The 18,262-nt window shown below is 36.1% G+C and overlaps 1 protein-coding gene across 1 annotated transcript in view; it reads left to right on the forward strand.

The window, feature by feature from the left end:
• LOC144450678 (titin-like) overlaps window positions 1-18,262 on the forward strand; it is a 450,019-nt gene that overhangs the window by 147,643 nt on the left and 284,114 nt on the right. The window contains exons 70-79 of the mRNA XM_078141331.1: window positions 589-930; window positions 5,937-6,413; window positions 7,659-11,477; window positions 12,787-12,908; window positions 14,290-14,415; window positions 14,634-14,673; window positions 15,130-15,402; window positions 16,083-16,385; window positions 16,829-16,886; window positions 17,235-17,557. Coding sequence (XP_077997457.1) covers window positions 589-930; window positions 5,937-6,413; window positions 7,659-11,477; window positions 12,787-12,908; window positions 14,290-14,415; window positions 14,634-14,673; window positions 15,130-15,402; window positions 16,083-16,385; window positions 16,829-16,886; window positions 17,235-17,557 — 5,883 coding nt within the window. The remainder of the gene's footprint in view (window positions 1-588; window positions 931-5,936; window positions 6,414-7,658; window positions 11,478-12,786; window positions 12,909-14,289; window positions 14,416-14,633; window positions 14,674-15,129; window positions 15,403-16,082; window positions 16,386-16,828; window positions 16,887-17,234; window positions 17,558-18,262) is intronic.

Here is an 18,262-nt window from a genome sequence, read left to right on the forward strand (position 1 = left end):
TACTGTATTTTGTCATTTTGTTTGTTAACTTGTTAACCACTGCAAAGTGGTAATATCATAGAAGTTTATACAAATGCAAATATGTACAATCTGTAGATGAAATTGCATTTTAGTTTAGGGAACATTAGATAGGTCATATACATTATATGGGTTTCGCCACCTCCTCCTCTAAATATTCAAAAACAACAAAAGTTTTTAAAAGTTTGTCACTATTGTGTTTAAATCATTGGTGATTTCTAAATCTGTCAAAAATACAAATTAAAAACTTATTGTTTGAATACAGGTAAGTGAAAAATATCAGTGAGAGTGACCATTATGAATATATAAACAGCTGTTATTAATCCCTCTGGTCACCTCTTTACAGTCAGATGTTAGACACAATATATTTGCATTTGGTTATTTCTGATTAAAAATCTATTTTAAATGTTGACATGTTAAATATTTAGTGGTACCTGATAAGGATTAGATAGGATCTTTCATTCCTTCAGGATAAACTTTTTCTTTAGCTTTTCAAGACCCACACGTTAATTCTAATCCAACATTGCCCTTTAATGCAATATTCATGAATGTCTGTAACTTGTAATACAGAACCTGAAGTACCAGCTGAGGAACCAAAGAAGGAAGAGATTACAGTGACTTTGGAAGCACTGGAAGCACCTCAATTTACTAAACCTATCAAAAGTCAGGAGGTTGCTGAAGGAGAGCCGATTACCTTTGAAGCTGTTGTCACTGGAAGTCCAGAAATCACCATCACTTGGTATCACAATGATGATAAAATTACAGAGTCATCTGATTTCCAGATTACATTTGTCAATCAGACTGCAATCCTCACACTACGAGATGTATTCATTGATGATGCTGGTCAATATACCTGTAAAGCTGTCAATCCTGTTGGCACCGCCACATGTACAGCCACTTTAGTGGTGTTAGGTAAGTGATGCTCACAAAGTGTTGCAATATACAAAGGATGCCCAAATCCTCTTTTCATGTGACAAGATAGTATTTGCAAATACTGGAGAAATGAAATTGTCTAGGTGGTACATTTATGAAACACAATGTTATTGACACTCAGAAACTTCAAATGCAAAAGAAACAATTATAGAGGTAGTATGCATGTAGAAGTGCACAAGTTACAATATTGATTATCGGTTTGAAAGTGAGCAGTTGAAGCCACTAATACCATCAAGTCCATGTGTAATTTTTTCAGGAGAAGTCTCTTTCTACGGCACTGTAAAAGAATAGCTGCAATACTTTATCACTTTGCAAAGTGATTTGGTAAAGGATTCTGCTGTGTGTGTTGTGTCTCTGTTAGTCTAGAATTGAAATGTGTCTGTCTTTAAGTTTGTGTTAAAAACATCATTAAAGTAATGATGATATATGGTTAATATGGTGTAGTTTCCAATACATTGTGCTATAATTTTGATGGGGACCCCAGTGACATGGCAGGCGAACTTAGATAGACTTTTCATACTTATCGCCCTATAACAAAAACACCACTTCTATTCTTTCAAAAGTTATATAACAGTAACAGTATTCTATGAATGTACATATTTAATAACAGTAAAATTCATGAATGAAAACTAACTTTTCATATTTAAATGCCATCTAGTACATCTGAAGACTGGAGCATGTTTTCAAAAAATGATCATTAATCTGAGATTTTATTATCTACTGATGTACAAGAATAAAAACGTACAAGCATGTTGCTGAAAACTGAATGCAGATAAACCGCAGAAAGATGTGTTAAGTTATACTGACAAGAATAAATGAATTAACAACAGTTTCAAGATTTATCATGAAATGCAAAGCAGTAGAAGTAAAGTGTTTGATAATCTTCATATTTGAGTAGAATAGCATGTACTTGGTTTATATTTTGCATGTTTTGTGTATACTAACTGTATTGCATGATCTTTTGTGCATGTAGAAGAGCTTTTACCTGCAGAAGAAATGGGAAGGCTGACTAAAGGAAAGACACTTGATGATTTAAGAACATTGATGTCAGATACAACAACAGAAAGTGTAGCATATGAGTCAGTTAAAATGGGTGATCCTAATAAGGAAACGCCTTCTGGGGCTGACGAACAAAGGGGAGATATGTATTCAGAACAGATGAGAAATGCACAAAGTATGGGAAAGGAACCAAGAACTTACTTGAGTTCTACCTCAGAAAGTTCAGAATCTTCATCTTCTGAAGATAGTGAGGATGAGAGTCAGGAATCTGGGCAGCAGAAGATACCATATGAAGAAGTTCCTGAATTCCTCACTGATGAAGACCAGTATGATGATTACATTCCCTATGATGAATCTGATGTTGACTTGGAAACTATGAAGCCTTGTCTTGAAGATATTCAAGAGGTAACGGAAGAGGAACCAACATCAGGAGAAGAAACATATCAAGATGAAAGACTTATTACCAAAACAGCACTTACAAAAGATGGTAGTGAACAGGAGGATGGAGACTTGTCTGAACCCAATGAGTCTATTGATAAAGCTCTAGAGTTCATTGAAGAAGTAACCATACCAACAGGAGACACATTAGATCATATATTCCAAAAGGAGCACATAAAGTATGATGATGAACCTCGTGATCTGAAGGATGATGAGAAACATTCATGGGAAGGTGAACTGACATTTGAATTGCCAGGTGATGAGTCAGTCCCACAACAAAGACAGCCAGGTCCAGAGAAACCTCATTACCAAGTAAGGGAAGACATTGCTAAAATGCATATTGACTATGAGAACACATTTGCAGCACCTCATTTAGTTGATGAGTCGGAACTGATGCAGAAGTACCAGATACAATATGAAGAGCCCAGTGATGACATTCAGAAAGATGATCAGCAAACACCAGAGTTTGAACTCTCGTTTGAAGTCCCTGTAGATTATGAGGCCACACAGCTACGGAAACCAAGTCCTCAAGAGGAAGAATACCTAAGTACAGTGGATACTATCAAACGACAACATGTAGACTATCCTGAATCTGCTATGGATTTTAGGGACTTAGGTGATACACCACAAGTTGTCAGTGAACCTGTAGATAAAGAAGAACAGCCTGAAATTGAGGAGGAGATACTTCGAATTCCCAGAGGTGGTAAAATACCAGTTTCAATGCTTCCTAGTGATGTTGAAACAGTAACACAACAGTACATAAACTATGAAGAACCTGAGATTTCTGCAGATACTGATGATCAGTCTGAAGGAATTGACTTCACTTTGAATATTACTGGACCTGATGATTCAGATGAAAGAGTCTTTGCCCTTGTAGGAACACACCAAGATAAATCACCAATCACTGATACTGTTACAAAAGACCACATAGAATATCTGGCAGAATCTCCAATCACAGATGATTTTATAAAAGACCTAGAGCATGAGGGTGTGGGATCAGTTGAAAGACCAAGCGAGAAACCACATACAGAAGGTCAGCTTGAATTTGAAATTCCCATTGAAGATGAAACAAGTTCTGATGGATCATCTGTGGACCTTCCAGATGAAACGACTCAACCATATGAACCCCATAGGGAAAGGGAAGATGACCTAACACCATATAGTGGCCAGATTGTATTTGAAGTCCCAATCCAAGACGAGCCAAGTAGGGAAGGGTTAGCTGTGGACATTCCTGATGAAACAACACACACATTTTCCATTGAAAGAACTCAGCCATTCTCTTATGAGGTCAAAGACACCCAGATTAGAACTGAACATGTGGAGTTTGATAGAATGGGTGATTTACATGATCAAAAGGGAGATGATGTCCAACAAAGTACAACAGTGACTATACAAACAAAAGAGAAAGATGTGCAACCGAAGGAAGTTGAGCTGCTCTTTGCGATACCAGGGGAAAGTAAACTACCTCACATCAGAGATAGCAGAGAGATTCCCATCTCAATAGACAGTTCTGATCCTGGTGATCATTTGGAACCACCAATATTTAATCCTCCGATTTCAGTAATAAATGTTGAAGAGGGTGAATCTGCCAAATTTGAGTGCACTGTCATAGGAAACCCTCTCCCCACTGTTCAATGGTTCCATGACGATAAAGAAATTCATAGTAGTTATGATTTTGAAGTTAGACAAGATGGAGACAAATGTACACTTTATATTCAGGAAGTTTTTATTGATGATGCTGGGAAGTATACTTGTAAAGCTGTTAATGAAGCTGGAGTTGCATCGTGTGCTGCTGAACTCATTGTAAAAGGTTTGCATAATGTTACATACATATCATAATGATTGGTGGCTCAAAGCTTGGTGGTGGGTTTTTCTTTTGAAAATAAAATAAGATTTTGTATATAGCAATTTGCATATGAGTGATAACAACCATGCTACACATATTGGATATCGGTGAGTTGTATAATTCAATTTTTTATTTATGTGCTTTGAATATGCGATCATTAATCCAGCATATGTTCAAGTGTTCAGGTTAAATACTATGTTTTCCCATCTTGAGTGGTACATGGTTTCTGTGTTTTGAAAATGACTGAAGTTATTGATATTTTAAACATTTGCTTCTTACACAATATCTCATCAAATCTTTTGATCAAGAACATTTTCATCGAAGTTTTCATTCATTTCCATCAATATAGGAATATCACATTATTAGTGAATCCATCAAAGCTAAAACACTGTCATTTCATTCATGTCATGTAGTATTTAAAAAAAATCATTTCTCATTAGAACCCATATCAGATAGTGATGTAAGTTCAACATCTACTGAAGAAGGTGCTGAATACATCATAGAGGAACGGAGACAAACACACCCATCAGGTAAAGAGTTTGAAGTCACAGAGAAAACAGTCAGTGAAAAAAGAACTTACACAAGAAGAGAATTGACCCAAATCACTGAAAATATCATCTTTGAGGATAAGGAAGATGTTACTTTTATTCAAAGAAGAAGAGATTATGCCAGTGAAGGCAGAGAAACAAGAGATATCCTTCTAACTATGGACAGTCAAGGAGTACATCCTCCTGAAGTTAGAACAGAGAGTGACATAAAGCAGGATTCCAGCTACACTACAATAATCTTCTCCCCAGATAAACCGAGATTGCAGGAAGAGGGAGAAAGATTCCAACATCGACAGAGATTTCCACCTGTTGAATTGAAAATAGCATTCCAAGTAGACGAACATGATGAACAATCTGATCTCAGTTTTGTGGGTGCTGAGTATCCACGTGGCCTTCCAGTTGAACTTGATATTATAGGGTCACCAAAAGCCAAGGTTACACCAACCATAACATCACAGTCAATGATAGACATTCAGAAACATGTCGATACCCAGTTACCAATATTTATAGAAACCCCTAGTAATCTCCAAGGGACTGTTGGATCCATGCTAAGGTTAGGATGCAAGGCTGCCAGAATACCCACCCCAACACTGACTTGGTACAAAGATGGACAAAAAATACAGTCAAATGATAACCAAAAGATTGTATTCATTAAGGAGGATACTGATGTATCTGGTGTGTTAATCGTGCACCATGCCACTCCAGAAGATGGTGGTCACTATAGAGTGGAAGCCACAAATTTTATTGGAAAGAGTACATGTGAAGTTGACGTTGACGTCTCTTACAAAGGTTTGCTATTAGAGCATATTGAATGGTGTATGGTAAGGTGTAACATACAATGGTGCACATATGATAAATAACATCATTACACCAAGTTTGTGGTGATTAACTCTCAGTCTATTCATTAACAGTCACTGGTGTTTAGTGTTTCATCTTATTTCATACTATTTGGTGGTGGGTCTCATTGTCACTAGTTCATCTATATCTTTGTTTTTCTCTGTTACCTTCGTATTTATATTTATATTTATATTTATATTTATATTTATATTTATATTTATATTTGTGTTGGAAAGGTTCAGTGTGAAGAGGTTGCAAGAAACCGAAATTATCCATGATTTCTTTCTAATTTGCTATTGTTTTCATGATTTCTACAGAGTATGAAAGTGCTGAAGAGGAAATTACCAAAATTGAAAAACAAGAAATGGTTACCACGGAGACCACCAGGACAATCAGTACAACAATAGTAGAGACAGAGACAATACCAGAAGTAAAAGAGATTGTATCTGAAGAATTTGTCATTGCTAGGCAACCACAGGAAGTACACTTCAAAATGGATATAGAAGAACTAGAACCACCGAAATTCACGAAAACATTTGAAAGTCAATTGGTTACAGATGGAGACAGAGTTGTGTTTGAGTGTGTGGTCACTGGTAAACCTACTCCAGAAGTGACATGGCTCCTGGCAAATGAACCACTTAAAGATGGCCCTGACTATAAAATCACACAAACCAATGATGGTACATGTAAATTAGAATTTCCAGAGGTCTTCCCCGAGGATGAAGGTCCATTGACTTGTAAGGCTACCAACCCTGCTGGTGAAGCACGATGGACAGCTCACCTTCAGGTCAAAGGTCAGTATTCGTACATATGCATCATGTTGTTTTGTTGTTTGTTGTTTATGTCACATTTATTTCGTACTCAAAGGCCATCGGCCCAAAATACAAGATTTAAATGTTTTCTAACAAAAATGACAATTCAGAACCATAATTTATGAATAAATACACAAGCAAATGAGAGAAAATGTAATAAACATTACAAATCATCATTAAGTTTCTTTCTTGCATCATCGATATTACCATTTCTTTGGTTTACATTCATAGGCTTCTGAAAATCCATATTGTCAAAGTATTTACGTCCAAGTATTAACTACATTTACCACAAGACTGCTCATTCTCATTATTGCCCTTAAACTTGTCCATTTTCCCCATCAGATACCATTTTATCTTCACAACCTCACTCAGTTTCACATTTACATGTATTTGATACACCTAATCAGCTAAAATTAATGAAAACATACGGTATACAAGTATAATTTAAAAATCACTTAATACACTTCTGTTTTAGTCAGACTTTAACTTATGCCTTAACTGGCATTTCAACAAATTAAATAACTCATTAAACTATCTTCAAAAAGGTGTTTCAATAATCTAAAGAAGGTGTTTCACCATTGATAGATTGCAATGGAAATAAGAGTAACTATTGCTGAATAGAATGCCTACATATTTTTTGTGAGTAAATGAGCAGATTAATGATGACAGTTTGTCCGAAACGCAATTAGCAAATGGAATAATAGGTCCATTTATAATAGTATTCCAGGTCATGAAGAAAGACAAGAATGCACTGAGAATGGACTTTTGATATCCAACAACTTGTGAAAAATTGGTTAATGACTTTACTTTCTTCCTTTTCTTCATGATGTATGCAAAATAAATTAGAGGTTAAACTGGACAGTAAGATATAGTCCAATTTACTGTAACTATATAACTATATATAATATGTAACTATATTTTACTATCCTATTGATGCTTGAGCCATGGACAATATACTCTTGAGGCTTAGCCACGTCGAGAAAACATTATTTCCCAATTCGAATATCTCAACTGTATATTGATAAAACATTTTGCTTGTCAAGTGGTTGGATATTCAAAAGAATTTTGGTGTGGAACATTTTGTGCATTGAATTGATATTTTTAGAGTCCAAGAATGCTTGTTCAACTAACCTATTTCAAGTCTGTGTTAGCAATGAGTTTTGAGTGTTTCATGTTTTGAAGGCAGTAGTCTGTGCATTGCGTGATAGTAACTTTGATTAAATTTAGAAATTGATATATCTGAGGAGGAGCCATTACCTGGTGAACCTATAGATGAAACAGCGACAACTACCTCAACCACTTCTGAATCAGTGGCAGATGACACACTCACTGAGGTGTCAATGTCTGAGTTTGATATAGACCAACCATTTCAATTACCAAGTGAAGTTGAACTTCATCTAGAAATGGGTGATGTTAGATACTCTATTGAAAGTATTGAAATTCCAAGACCTGATGACAGCGACATCTCAACCTCAGAGATGAGGGTGGAGAGGCCATCATTATTACCTGAAGAGGTACAATTTGAAATAACACCAGAAGATATTTCTGAGAGTCATCCTGAACTAATGCCATGTGTAAGTTCTGAGCCTGAACCAGAAGATGAAACACTCAGAGAAACATCATTGCTTGAGATGGACCTTGATGAAGTTACCAGACTTCCAGATGAAATTGAGTTTCAAGTGCAAATTGATAAACCAACAGAAACCACTTTAGCAAAGATGACACTACAAAAGGATGCAGAGATCCCCAGTGAAGATGATAAAACAGAAGTATCCCAGTTAGAGTTTGCCACGGACACGGCTCCAAGGTTACCAGAAGTGATTGAACTCCACCTTGACCTTAAGAAGCCAGAGGAAGAACGAAAAGATGTACCTAGTGAGGAGTTTTCTGAGGAGGAGATTTCATCAGAGGAGTCAGAACCAATTATGGCAGAACAAGAGGTGTTGCTGAGGTCACAGAGAGAACTACCAAGTGAAGTGCAAAGGGTTGACATTGATGTTGAGCAGAAAGCGCGTCTCCCTGAAGAGGTTGTACTCAAGTTTGATATCAGCACACCCACAGATGAAGAACAACCTGTCGTCAGTATGGAACCACTTACACCTGTGGATAAGTTACCAGAGTCAGTGAAGGCAGACTACACTGCTGAGAAACCTCTTAAACTGCCCAAGGAAATAACAGTTCAAGTGCCTCTTGAACAACCTGAGGAATTCCGAGTTATTGAAGTAATGTCTGAAGAGGAGGAAGTAACTGAAGTTGTGTATGTCCTACCTGAAGCCACTGTGACTGACATTAAGAAAGAGTATGAGCCATTGCAAGCAGAAGACGATTCGATTGTACATGAAGAGACCACAGAAGAGGTAACTGAAGTTGTGTACGTTCTTCCAGAAGTCACTGTGCCTGACATTGAGAAAGACTATGAGCCTTTACAGGAGGAAGAAGATTCGATTGTACATGAGGAAACCACAAAGGTTTCTTATGTGATCACATTACCTGAAAAGGATGTTAAAACTCCTGAAGAAACTATGCATATTTCAGAAGTAACAACACACTCAGAGGTTACTTATGCAGTTCCTGAATCAGATGAGGAGAAACCGTCTCATGAAGTGTCAACAGTGGAAGTAGATTTCAAAGAATCACCAAAACCGCTTGAGCAAATCTCATTTCAAGTGTCCATTGATGAAGAATCAGACAAGGCTCCTCAGACAGTTACAATTAAGGAAATAACGAAACCTTCAGAAGTCAAAATTCCAAAACCAGATGAAGAGAAACCAACACATGAAGTATCTACAACAGAAGTAGATTTTGAAGAAGCACCTAAATTGCCAGAGCAAATCTCCTTTGAAGTGTCAATTGATGAAGATACTGATACAGCTCCAGAGAAAATTGTGATTGAGGAAATAACAACACATTCAGAAGTCACTTTTGAAATTCCAAAACCAGATGAAGAGAAACCGACTCATGAAGTATCTACAGCAGAAGTAGATTTTGAAAAAGCACCTAAATTGCCAGAGCAAATCTCTTTTGAAGTGTCAATTGATGAAGATTCTGATACAGCTCCAGAGAAAATTGTGATTGAGGAAATAACAACACATTCACAAGTCACTTTTGAAATTCCAAAACCAGATGAAGAGAAACCGACTCATGAAGTATCTACAGCAGAAGTAGATTTTGAAGAAGCACCTAAATTGCCAGAGCAAATCTCTTTTGAAGTGTCAATTGAAGAAGATTCTGATACAGCTCCAGAGAAAATTGTGATTGAGGAAATAACACATTCAGAAGTCACTTTTGAAATTCCAAAACCAGTTGAAGAGAAACCAACACATGAAGTATCTACAGCAGAAGTAGATTTTAAAGAAGCACCTAAATTGCCAGAGCAAATCTCTTTTGAAGTGTCAATTGATGAAGATTCCGATACAGCTCCAGAGAAAATTGTAATTGAGGAAATAACACATTCAGAAGTCACTTTTGAAATTCCAATACCAGATGAAGAGAAACCAACACACGAAGTATCTACAGCAGAAGTAGATTTTGAAGAAGCACCTAAATTGCCAGAGCAAATCTCTTTTGAAGTGTCAATTGATGAAGATACCGATACAGCTCCAGAGAAAATTGTGATTGAGGAAATAACAACACATTCAGAAGTCACTTTTGAAATTCCAAAACCAGATGAAGAGAAACCAACTCATGAAGTATCTACAGCAGAAGTAGATTTTGAAAAAGCACCTAAATTGCCAGAGCAAATCTCTTTTGAAGTGTCAATTGATGAAGATTCTGATACAGCTCCAGAGAAAATTGTGATTGAGGAAATAACAACACAGCCAGAAGTCACGTTTGAAATTCCAATACCAGATGAAGAGAAACCAACACATGAAGTATCTACAGCAGAAGTAGATTTTGAAGAAGCACCTAAATTGCCAGAACAAATCTCTTTTGAAGTGTCAATTGATGAAGATTCCGACACAGCCCATCAAACAGTTAAAATTGAGGAAATAACAACACATTCTGAAGTCACTTTTGAAATTCCAAAACCAGATGAAGAGAAAACGCCCTCTTATGAAGTATCTACAGCAGAAGTAGATTTTGAAGAAGCACCTAAATTGCCAGAGCAAATCTCTTTTGAAGTGTCCATTGATGAAGATTCTGACACAGCTCCACAAACAGTTAAAATTGAGGAAATAACAACACATTCAGAAGTCACTTTTGAAATTCCAAAACCAGATGAAGAGAAAACACCCTCTTATGAAGTATCTACAGCAGAAGTAGACTTTGAAGAACCACCAAAATTGCCAGAGCAAATCTCTTTTGAAGTGTCCATTGATGAAGATTCCGATACAGCTCCAGAGAAAATTGTAATTGAGGAAATAACACATTCAGAAGTCACTTTTGAAATTCCAAAACCAGATGAAGAGAAACCGACTCATGAAGTATCTACAGCAGAAGTAGATTTTAAAGAAGCACCTAAATTGCCAGAGCAAATCTCTTTTGAAGTGTCAATTGATGAAGATACTGATACAGCTCCAGAGAAAATTGTGATTGAGGAAATAACACATTCAGAAGTCACTTTTGAAATTCCAAAATCAGTTGAAGAGAAACCAACACATGAAGTATCTACAACAGAAGTAGATTTTGAAGAAGCACCTAAATTGCCAGAGCAAATCTCTTTTGAAGTGTCCATTGATGAAGATTCTGGTACTGCTCCTCAGACAATAAAGATTGAGGAGGTTGTCCCAGAAAAAGTTGCAATTGTGAAGGAAGTACGATACCTTATACCTCCAACCTTTATTAAGCCTTTGAAGTCAATAACAGTTATGGATGGTGAACCTCTCAAGATGACATGTGAAGTTGACTGTAATCCAGAACCAGAAATCAAATGGTTCCGTGATGGTGAAGACCTTGAAACATATCCTGAATTTGTGGCTACATATGATGATGGTGTGTGCTCAATCACACTTGACGAAGTTGTTCCTGAAGATGCTGGACAGTTTGAATGCAAAGCCACTAACCCAGCAGGGAGTGCTTCTACCTCAGCTACATTGAATGTCAAAGGTTTGAATAATCATTTGAATCAGAAAGCAAGCATCCATCCATCAAGCATCATCTTGCGATATGTTAAGTAGTAGATCTCATTCATCAAAAAGTACAGAACGTTGCTTGCTTCATCATACACACATAAGTAGAGGTATGCCAAAGTGAATGACACGTACACACAGGGGTGTACTCACCTTTGTCATCATGCTGGTCCCTCATCATTCATGGTCCTATAAATGAATTAGATACATAGCATGGTTAAGAGATTCAACACCAAGAAGCATGATGACAGATATAGCTATGCTCATGCACATACATGTACAATGGTTCTCCCTATAGGTCACTGCATAGTGGTTTATTCCAACAGGTGATTTGTCACTATGACAATGTAGTTTGTTATTTAAATTTTCAATGGTAATACCATTGTCATTGAGGGAGAACCTTTATTAGCAGGATCGTTGTACATGTACATCTTCATCAAACCCATCAAAAAATAGATCAGTATGCTTTGAAGCTGTGTCTAGCTAGCCAATATTGCACACACAAAGAATGAGCATGAGACCTTTTGTTTTGTCACTGAGAGTCAACGGAAATCCCAAATGCCTGGCATGATTATCAGATCATATGTTATGTATTCTATAGCATGCTTTATGCTAGCTGTGTAGATCAAGTGTTCTTGCCATGCAACTGCAAATCATCTATCTATGTAGTGACTATAATAGATTCTCTCTCTGCTTGCTCCAATCATGAAAATTTCCTTAATATTTTTTCTCTATTTCTCCCTAGATTTATTTTACCAGTGTACTATCTAAGGTTCTTTTGACACTTTGAGAGTATAGGTAACATGTAATTTGGTCATTAAATAGTATGGCAATCACACTGGTTGTCATATGAGGGGTAGACCAAGATGTCAAAGTGTTGTGGGTGCAGCACTAAATTGACACCTTTCATATGCAGTGTGTCTTGTTCCCAACTAGAGTGTAAATGAACCTTAGAGAGGACACTGTATTATGCTTTTTTATATACTTGTATTTTCTGAAATTAAAAATTACTGGTACCATGGTTCTTGCAAGGAAGGACAATAACATTGTCTAAGAGAAAACTGATGTATAGTTTTTTTTAACTTTTCTATACCTTTGCTGCCTCAGTTTTTCAGTACAAATTATTTCCTCTTTATTGCACTTCTGTTTACATTCAGGGTGAATGTAAATCTCTCAAATTTGATATTCTGTATCCCGAGTAATTAGCAGTGGCTTATCCTTGAACTTGAAATATGTGGGAACTCATCATGACACGAAAACATGATTTTGATGACTTTAATTTACAGAACAACCTTCGGAGAAAGAAGAGATCAAGGAAGAAGTCAAGGTAGAAACAGAAGAAACCGTCAAAGAAGAAGTTACAGTCATGAAAACGATTGTAGTTGAGGAAAAAGCTGTACCCATAAAGGTATACTAAATGTATTAACCGTGTGAAAATGCAGTAACTGTTGTGACTTGTTAGGTCTTGGAGAACAAACAAAGAAAAAAGTGAAAAGTAGATTAAACTGCTATGCAGCTAAGCTGATATACCATGTAAATATCACAGGCTGGAATGATGGTTAAAAATATATCAAATACTTTTTTTTTATGCTTTGATCAGACAACAGATTAAAATGCACCGCATTGTGGAATATTTTTTTTTTTAAATTTGATTTTATGTTCATTTCAGACAAACAGACCAAAATGCACCACAATGTGGAATATTTTTTATATGATTTTATTTTATGTTCAGTTCATACAAACAGACTAAATGGAATACTTTTTTTTTAAATTTAATTTTTGGTTTGATAAGACAAACAGACCAAAACATGTTTCTTTTATACTTTATTTTGAACAAACATACAGACCCAAACAAATCACATTTTACTTTGATACATGTTATTTAGCATGATAAAAATATGACCTCACTCTGTATGCACGTAAATTAAAAGTTCTATTCACAACACTTACTGCAATAATGGGTTTTGTAATGGTATGGTGTGTTGCCTTTGCTGTATGGACGACTAATTCTTTATAAATAGGGAATAAATGGAATGGGATTAACTGTCTATCAGTTAATTCAACTCTAATACTAACATTGTCAAGGGTAGTCTCACTGCCAGTCTCATAAAGTAGATCTGCACACTTTGTATAGTGTATGGTCCATGGTCCACAAACATATATCTATTGATAACATCTGATGATCATTACATTTGAATTTCAGAATAATTCGCATTAATATAATTTACAAAAACTGTATACTACATAACCATGGATCATACACTAGGAGAAGTTCTAAGTGAAAACCCCCCTGCATATTTGAAGATATAGGCAAAAGGGAAAACCCCAGCACATATGATTTGAAGATATAGGCAAAAGTAAAGAACCCGTGCACATTTGATGGCAGCACTTTGCTAAAGCAGAGTTTTCTTAATTCTGGTTGGCTCAGACCAGACAGAAATTTGGCATAAATTGTGCTGCGTCTGCAGGATTTAATCTGGTTTTGTCAAATTAGAGTCTGGATTTGTACAGTCTATGCCCTGAATTAAAACTGGATTTGCACAAACTCTGTTCAGAATTTAATCTAGTTTTGCACAGGCGCTAACTAGAATTAGAAGTAGTTTTCCCAAGTCCTGTCAGAAGTGAAATCTGATGTTTGCTTAAAGCACATTCCTAAGTTAACATACATAGTGGCAGATGGAGGCCTGGCATTCGAGACTAAGACAAAGTGTGAACATTTTGTAGCACTTTGCACTGGCACCCTAACCATCTAGTAGCATAGGTTACCAATGTCGATAATTACTGTTTAGAGAGTAACAAAAGTTCAAGGACCTGAAACTATACAAGAGGAAGTGCTGGAAATCACCAGAACTCCCGAGGGTAAAGAAATGATAGTGAGAACAATAAAAACCACTGTCATAGAGCATCCTACTAAGGTAATGTTAACCCTTTTGGTAAAAAGAAACTACTTCTTTGCATGTGTTTGCTCTATCAATCTTGTAATGGTAGATGTATCAGCTGTGTTGTGTGAGAGGACAGTATGTCAGGATCAGTGAATTGCATCATCATGATATTAGCATGGTATGTGTATTTACATTGTATATATAAACTATCATGTAATCTTTTGTGTTGTGGTGCTGTTTTCTTACTCTAGGAGGTGGAAGTATCTGTGAAAGAACTAGAGGTGACAGAAGGTAAGATGTCTTGAATGTGATCATTTTGTGACATGATGCTCTATTTCAGCTGTGGTTATCATTGACTTTGAATACAAGAATAATATGTATTTGATGATAATAATAATGATAAGTTGGTGAATTACATTTTGTAATGATGACTTTATTGCCACATATAAATGTAAAAAATTTATAACAGAATGTGATGAGGATATACAGCTCACAAGATGAAAGAATGCTATGTCTACTACTGAAAATATCTTGTGGTGTAAAATTAAGTTGTACAGACATGATTAAAAACACTGATAATAGAATTGTCAACAACAAAAAATATTGTTAGTTTAGTGTATGGATAGCTAAGGCGTAAAATCTGTTTCACATCGATTTTGAATACATGTATATAGCCTGAAATGTGTACGAGATGACCCACTTGGAGGAAGAGATATGTAATATTTTTAATGATCCATTTATTCACAGAAAAAGAGCAAGAAGAGAAAAAGGAAATCACTGTGACATCTGCATATGTTGCCATTGGCAACTACTTGGCAGAGACAGATGAAGTCATGTCTCTTAGAGAAGGAGAAGAGTTGACTGTGATAGACCGTGACCACGGAGACTGGTGGTTGGTACGAAGACCTAATGGTGAGGAAGGATGGGTACCTGGATCTTACCTGGAGACACTGGAGATGTATGAACAACATCTTAAAGATCAACTTGCTGAAAATTTAGCTTCATTACCTGAAGGACCTGGTAAGCATCTTGATATAATAAAAGTTTCATTTTTATCAAATTGTCATTTATTTCACAGATGTTTTCTAATCTATAAAGTGAATTTAATGACAGACTTCACTTAAATCGTAACTTCCATTTCACACATGTGTATGGTGTTTCAAACTATGACAACTTAGCCATTAACTAAGGATGCTCAAAGACAACTTTATTTCCAAGCAAAAATTTAGATGATTTATGAACAAGACACTTTTGCATGAAGTAGCTTAATCATCATGCAACTAAGTGAAATTGAACATGATGATTTTACATATCGATTGAGATGTGATACTTTATGTTTGTCAAGACTATACAAAGAATATATGTCTGAGAATGAAATGTTTTATAAAATGTTTATTGCCTGGCTTTATTTGGGCACTAATATATGTCATGTTACCCCTCATGTTGTAATATAGTGACTATTTCCCTCGGCTTTCACCCTTGGGAAATGGTTGCTACATAACATCCCTCATGGTAATAAATGTCTACTAGTGCCCTCATAGCCAGGCGATAAATGTATAATATTTCTGTAGATAGTTGCTACTACATAACAGCCCGTGTGGCAATAAACGTCTACTAGTGCCCTCATATCCAGGCAATAAATGTATAATATATATTGGACAACCACAGAACTTCAAATGTGTTTATTCCCTCTTCTGCAGATGAACCATTTGAAGGTGAACTGATCCCACCACACTTTGTAGAAAAGTTGAATACTACCCGAGGTAAAGATGGTCATCCAGTGACATTGAAATGCCGTGTTGAGGGTAATCCTAAGCCTTCTATTGCATGGTATAGACAAAGCACAATGATCCCAATATCTGATGACTTCATTGTGGAATATGACGGCAGTCTTTGTAAACTTACCATCAAGGAAGTCTTCCCTGAAGACTCCGGCAAATATACTTGTTGTGCCAAGAACAAAGCTGGTATGGCTTCCAGTAGTGCAGAGCTGCTTGTAGAAGGTAAATATGATTACATATTACTAATGAAAATTTCAACTCAGAGAGTCCAAAAAGTTCTTGTAAAGCAAATCCCATATTTTCTCTGATTTCTCATCACCATCATTATGGCTAACTGTGAACCCAGAGTCCTTGAACATTGATATTCATTCTCGCATAATTACACGTATTGTAGCTATGTCAGGATACATTAGCCAGAAATCTGTTTATGACATCTGCACATTTATGATCAAAAATTGGCAAGTTGAGGATGTTTTTGTGCTTGATATATTATGACACTGTCTTACTGAACATAACAGGATTTAATTGAGGAGTGGCTTACTGCTGAATAAATGTAAACAAACCTCCATTGCAAGCCTTCACATACTGCTCACTGGCATCACCAGGGGTTTACTACAGTGGCCAAGTATTGAGCACTAATTTTTGGTTTGTGTCTAAAATTACAGTATGCCTGTCAGATGCTGAGAGCATTGAAACACCAGTCTCAAGAAGAAGCCTGTCCAGGTAGGAAATTTAGATGTCATATTTATTAATATATATTTGAGATTATCTTCTACCTTGGAATAGAGTTTGCTATATAGGGATTCTAGGCAATTAATTTTTTTAGACATGTTTCTTAAAAATGAACTAGCCAAGTATTTATCACACCTCCAAATTATTCCCTGTCAAAGAAGCTTCTTTTGAATCCATGAAAATGTAGTAGTAGAACCATGGCATCTAAATGTAAAAGCTGTACTAAGTGAGTATTTATTACCACTGCAAATTATTCCCTGTCAAAGGTAGCCCCTTTTAAATCCATGAAAATATAGTAGAACCATGGCATCTAACTGTGGAAGTGTTTCTTTTTTTCAGGGAATCAACTGTTGAAGAGCCAGAAGGAATCAAACCAGCTTTCATGGAAGTAGCAAAACCACAGGAGGTTGATGTTGGACATCCACAAGTAGCATTTGAGTTTAAACTGATTGCAGCTCCAAGACCTTACGTGGTATGGTACCACAATGAAAAACTCATCGAGGAAAGCGAGCATGTCCACATCAGTGTGTATGCTGATGTTCACATGTACTTCCTGACCTTGGAAATCAATAACATCACAGAGGAGGATGCCGGTATCTATAGAATTGAAGCCAAGAACAAAGAAGGAGAAACTACAGCCCGTGTTGACCTGAATGTCACAAGTAAGTGGAGAAAACGTTTCTGAATATTTTACTGATTTTCACTTATTCTGCTGATATAATTTGTGCATTTATTTGCAGTTCCCAATAAGACAGTTGTCAAATGATTCTTTTGTGGTTGTTTGAAATGATATGTTATGTACTAATAATAGTTTTATTTCAGGGTGATAACAACATTTATTACCTCGTGACTATGTATGTACTTGTCTTCTACTTCATGATTCCCGATTTGTTTCAGGGCAATAATAAAATATATGACAATGAGCCTATATAGATTATTACCTTCCCTAAGCTTATCATTGTGCAGTCATTCAAACTTTTATTCCAGGGAAATAACAAATGTTATTACCTTGGATTTGGTATACTACATGACTGTATGTATTTGGCTTCCCTGAACCTATCACCAGTCATTGCATTATACGTAGGGTAACACTTCATGATATACACCTGACTGTACGTATTAATATCTCACATGATCACTGTCTTTATTACATTGTAATCATTACTCACCAGTGTAAGTTGTTTTATTTTCATGTCATGTTATTGTTTTCATAAACCACTTTCATATTTTGCAATTCACTGAGGCAATCACTTCAAACTGAGCTGATATACTGCAAATAGTAAGGACCAATAATATTTGAGTGAGTTAAAACATTTAAGCTGTTGTGTAATGCCAATTATTGACCAGTTTGTGTGATATTGACCTTT

This window comes from Glandiceps talaboti, chromosome 20, assembly GCF_964340395.1.
Source record: "Glandiceps talaboti chromosome 20, keGlaTala1.1, whole genome shotgun sequence".
NCBI lineage: Eukaryota > Metazoa > Hemichordata > Enteropneusta > Spengelidae > Glandiceps > Glandiceps talaboti.